A 5,527-nucleotide genomic window follows, 5' to 3' on the forward strand; every position below is an offset into this window, starting at 1 on the left:
AAAATGAACTGATGTACCTTCCATTCTGATAGATAGACGATAAATATGTATATTATAATAGATCCATTCTACTTACCGGCTGCATTACTTCATTCATTTCAACATGGGATGGAATAGGATAAGAACTGAATTACCTCAGCTCATTACTTTTTCCCTGCTGGTTGAGGTATTAAAAAGATTTGATCACTACAGAATTAGCATTGATTCAAGTTCGCACTCTCTACAGTTTAGGGCCATGTTCACACTACGTATTTTATCATTAAACAACAGCCGGTTGCAATAACGGCCGTTGTTTACTGACAGCAGCCGATTACATTGCAGCCTATAGAACACCGTCAGTGGTGTATACACACTGTATACACTACGGCCGGGGTTCTCTGCAGCTGCACAAAATAATTGACAGGTCTGTTTTGTGCAGACGCTATACATTGAACAGCCGCTGTGCAAGATAGTCTGTGCACACAGTGTAAAGTATGGCACCCGGATGTACTTTACACTGTGCTCTATAGCTAATTGGAGTGCGGGAACTTCCAATGTTCCCGCATTCCAATTAAAATAAAGTGCGGTTCATCCGGCCGATACAAAGCCAGATTCCTGTGGAATGACCTCTTTAGAGGTCACAGAGTTTGCACAGTAATGTTTCACATTCATCTTAGTGGGGCAGGTCCTGTCTATTATGTATGTATGGACTTATATGGACTTAGAGTCCTATTACACGGGACGATTATTGTGGGAAAAATCGATATATTGTTTGAATTTAAACGATAATCATTCTGTGTGTCGTTTCGACGATCGAAAAATCGTTTGTGTGTCGTTGATCATTGATTTAGATCTGAACCTAAAATTATCGTTAATCGTTTGCTAATCATTTGCTAATCGTTCGCTGTAATTCCACATTCGTTCACTCCAGTTCCACATTTGTTCACTAATCGTTCAGTGTAATTGCACATTGTTCATTGTTTTGCTGGGATCAGAAGGAATAAACAATCATAGTAATGATCGCAATAACGATTGAAGTAATGATCGTAACTAACGACCATCACTCTGTGTAATATGTTGAACGATTTTAGGTTAACGATAAACAATCTCGTTTGCGATCGTTAGTCGTTAATTGTCAAAAATCGCTCTGCGTAATAGGACCCTTCTACTACCATTTCCTCAGTCAGGAGGATGACCTTTGTGAACTAGGCTTCTCTCTGTCTAGTGTCAGTCTCTGCACAATCATGCTAGAAGCTTATCTGGACACATGTAATGCAAACATTTAGAAAACTTTTTTTCCTTTATTGAGGAATTGCTATCCTTCAGACAGCTGTACTATTGATACATTTTAATTGGTGATAACAAACACTTAAAAAATTGTTAGGGTACACAAAGTAAATGCTCAGGGGAAATCATGCAATAATAATAAAAAATACTTTTAACGATAACATGTTAGGACTCGGGCCGTGTGTTCGGCTCGGCGTCCAATTCAGCCATAATTCTTTTTATGTTTTTTCACATACTCTGCTCTGCTGTTCTGTGTTGTAGCAGAGGCCAGGGTTTCACTCCCCTGGCTGGTCAGCATAGGTGTTTTGAGTGTTCACTGATTTTTGACTGACAGCTGACTTACCAGTTAGCTGTCTGTATCTAGACAGGACCTGGAGCCTCAGCCCCAATCAAGTCTGGGGCTGGGACTCCAGGCTCCATAAGTATCAGCCCTGTGGTCTAATTTCTTGCCTGCGATAGAACCTGGTTCCTCCTGTGTATCTTGACCTTGCATTACTCTGACTTTGTACTTCTGATACCTGACCTTTTGGCTTGGACCTTGGCTTTGGATCACGATTTTGTACCTATAGTGACCGGCTGTTACCGACTCAGACCTCTGACTTTCCCTTGCTTGTTTGTAAGTCTTGTCTCTGTTTTTCGTGTATTCACTTTGCCAGGTTAGGGAATGCCACCCAGTTGTCCGCAGCTACTTAGGGCTGTTGTGGCAAGTAGGTAGGGCCAGCTGGGGTGGGTGCCAGTTCTAGGGCTGCACTCGTCTTGTTTTCCCAGACCCCCTACCGGACATAACATTTAATTATATTCATTGCATTGAATTCAATGGACAAAATCCTTAAACCGAATGTACCAGCAGGTACATTGTTTAAGGGTTTTTACATCAATACACTGGCGCAGGTGCGGGGATGCCGGGGGTGCAGTCCTTTTTTTGAACTGCAGCCTGTGCATGGCGCTGGTCTATTTCCAGGCAACTTCCAGTATTTGGCAGTATTATATGGATCCTGCATGCCCAGAGCATAGGCTTATTATATGCCATGGAGAGGCTAGTACAGTATAGGTCTGTCCCGGCATGAGGCCACCTTATTGTGATGGAATGGTTTACAATATTTGCAAATGGTAACCAAGAGCCTCATTATTTTTATGGAGATTTTTTTTTTTGCAGTTGGGGGGCTGCTTTTAGTGATTTTCATATCTTTAGTGGGTCTGTATCTTGCCATTAGTGGTGAGTTATCGCATTTTTTGTGTTTTTGTGTGTTTGCAACTTTAGCCATAGCAACATGCTCCAGCCAAGTGTGAATGGTGTTGTAGGAGAGCTGACCAAATTTGTCTTTATTCCCAGGCAACGGCCCGGCCTTAGGCACTGGAGGCAGGCCCGTCCGCCTCTAGTGTGATAAAACTGCTCCCCTCTGTGCTGCGGGCGGCTCCTCGAGTGCCTTGAAAAGCTTGATCCAGTCCTGGGAAACCTCTCCCAGTTTTCCAGGACTGGCTCCAGCTTTTCCTGGCACCTAGTGCCGAGCGGAGTTAAAAAGCAGACTTAACAAAGCAATTCGCTTTGTTACTACTGTAAATTTGACTTCTTGTCTCCAACCCCCCTCAAACACCCCCCCCCCCACACACACACACACACTTCTTTATTCCTAGTGGAATGAAAAAAAAAGAAATTCACAAAATCATGCAAATCCAGCAATAACTGTGCATCTTAAATATTATATTACAAAATAAATTCAGTATATCACAAGAAAATAGAGGGTAGGATTTCAAGTAATGAGAGGATAAAACTTCCACACGACAACATTCAAAAGTAACACTAAAGAAAAAAATGAATAAAAATATTCATATGCCTAGAGCCTTTTCATTGTTATGTTCATGCATTTGCAAATTCAGCCCAAGACGTGAGCGCTGAAATAACATTTCTTGTCACGTTGTCTTAATGACAATAAAAGCAGCATTATAGCACTTAAGAGTTTTCCAAGGATTGAAAAAAAAATTGAGCTCTAGAATAGTGTAGGAAGGACTTTTATATGCACCATTACTTTGTGAACATAATAAAAAACGTTTTTTCTTCTTCTTTTCTTTCAACAGCTTGATGAAAAGATCTTTTGGAAAACTGAATCACCATAACATGGAAAACATTAACCAAGTTGAACTGACCATTGTTGCACTGATCCATGTACCAAGATGTCTCCTGCATACCAAGCATTAAGATTAAGTCAAGGCATAACACAGAAAAGAAAAACACTAACTAAAGGAATGGACATAAGAGCAATAGCTAGTATGCTGGATCAATAATTTTTCCTTTTTTTTTTTCAATGCTGAAGAAAAGCTTTGGATTATTCTAAAGAATGTCAGTGAAATAGACTGAATAGTAATTCCTGCTGCAAGTATTGACTTCGTTATTTCATGGCACTGGGTTTAAACATTCAATAAATCACAAAAGGTTCCTTCATGGGGACTTTTTCAGATGCTTTAGGAGGGAGAAGCCAATGGGCAACATGGGGACTTAACTGGCCAAATTTGCTAGCAATAACTGTGGGTTCTGAGATGCTTTCATTTTACAAGGCAATATGACTCTAAATAACACCAGCATGGCTGGAGACATGTTATTTGCAGAGAAAGATTCCTCTTTTCGCATTCTAATGGGCTGTTTGCTCTCAGTTCTAATACTTTCAACTCTGTTGGGAAATACTTTGGTCTGTGCAGCTGTCATCAGATTTCGTCACCTTAGATCCAAAGTCACAAACTTTTTTGTGATCTCCTTGGCTGTGTCCGACCTTCTGGTAGCAATGCTGGTCATGCCTTGGAAAGCTGTTACAGAAATCGCCGGCTTTTGGCCATTTGGTTCATTCTGTAATATATGGGTTGCTTTTGATATAATGTGTTCAACAGCATCGATCTTAAACCTTTGTGTCATCAGTGTTGACCGATATTGGGCGATCTCTAGCCCATTTAGATATGAGAGGAAAATGACCCCAAAAGTAGCCTTTATAATGATAAGCGTTGCGTGGACCTTATCAATTCTGATATCTTTTATTCCTGTTCAGCTCAACTGGCATAAGGCAAAGACTACCAGCTTTTTTGACCTAAATATTACCTTCCAAGGCAGAACAATGGATAACTGTGACTCCAGCCTAAATAGGACATATGCAATTTCTTCATCCCTCATTAGCTTCTATATACCAGTGGCCATTATGATTGTAACCTACACCCGGATATACAGGATAGCAGCAAAGCAAATTCGTCGCATTTCAGCCTTGGAAAGAGCAGCGGTACATGCCAAGAATTGTCAAAACAGCACAGGCAATGGGAGTAGCATTGATTGCCAACAGCCGGAAAGTTCTTTGAAGACCTCATTTAAAAGAGAGACAAAAGTTTTGAAGACCCTGTCAGTGATTATGGGAGTGTTTGTATGCTGCTGGTTGCCCTTTTTCATATTGAACTGTATGGTGCCATTTTGTGATCCAAGTGTATCCACAAATGGAGCAGAGCCATTCTGTATCAGTTCAACCACATTTGACATTTTTGTGTGGTTTGGTTGGGCGAACTCTTCATTAAATCCCATCATTTATGCTTTCAATGCGGATTTCCGCAAGGCTTTCTCAACGCTATTAGGCTGCTACAGACTCTGTCCTACATCCAATAATGCTATAGAGACAGTTAGCATAAACAATAATGGGGCAGTTGTCTATTCATGTCAGCAAGAACCCAAAGGTTCAATTCCAAATGAGTGTAACTTAGTTTACCTAATTCCACATGCTATTATCTGTCCTGAAGAGGAGGGTCTGAAAAAAGAAGAGGAAAGTGGTTTATCTAAGAGCTTGGACAAAATGTCTCCAGCATTTTCTGGGATTTTGGACTATGATGCCGAGGTCTCATTAGAAAAGATAAACCCTATCACGCAGAATGGGCAGCCCAAAACCTGAGAAACAGCTTAGGTGTGCTTTTCCATTAAACTATGAATGATGGCTTCAAGGTGGACATCATTTCAGAACTTTGATTAGCTACACCATTGGACTTTCAAATAGATTTCTAAAAATGCATTCCAATGTATTTTGTATACGTGTTTATTTTTGTGACGTTTACAGGGAAATAAGCTTATAACTACGAGGCCATTAGTCATGATTTTTAGATGGTTCATACAGTGTAAACTGTATTATGAGAATGTGTTTTTGTTCATTCTAAAGACTTTTGACAGGAACAAAGTACTCTACTGACAATGTACATGACTTGAGCCATTAAAGTGTACAAAAGCTTTGGCATATAATTTACA

General features: G+C 40.4%; 1 protein-coding gene across 1 annotated transcript; it reads left to right on the forward strand.

The window, feature by feature from the left end:
* The first annotated feature begins 3,571 nt into the window (after positions 1–3,571).
* DRD1 (dopamine receptor D1) lies at positions 3,572–5,180 on the forward strand. Its single transcript, XM_069954948.1, has one exon. It carries the CDS (start codon positions 3,825–3,827, stop codon positions 5,178–5,180), a length of 1,356 nt encoding a protein of 451 aa, XP_069811049.1. The 5' UTR covers positions 3,572–3,824.
* The last annotated feature ends 347 nt before the right edge of the window (positions 5,181–5,527 follow it).

This window comes from Dendropsophus ebraccatus, chromosome 1 (assembly GCF_027789765.1).
Source record: "Dendropsophus ebraccatus isolate aDenEbr1 chromosome 1, aDenEbr1.pat, whole genome shotgun sequence".
NCBI classification, from domain to species: domain Eukaryota; kingdom Metazoa; phylum Chordata; class Amphibia; order Anura; family Hylidae; genus Dendropsophus; species Dendropsophus ebraccatus.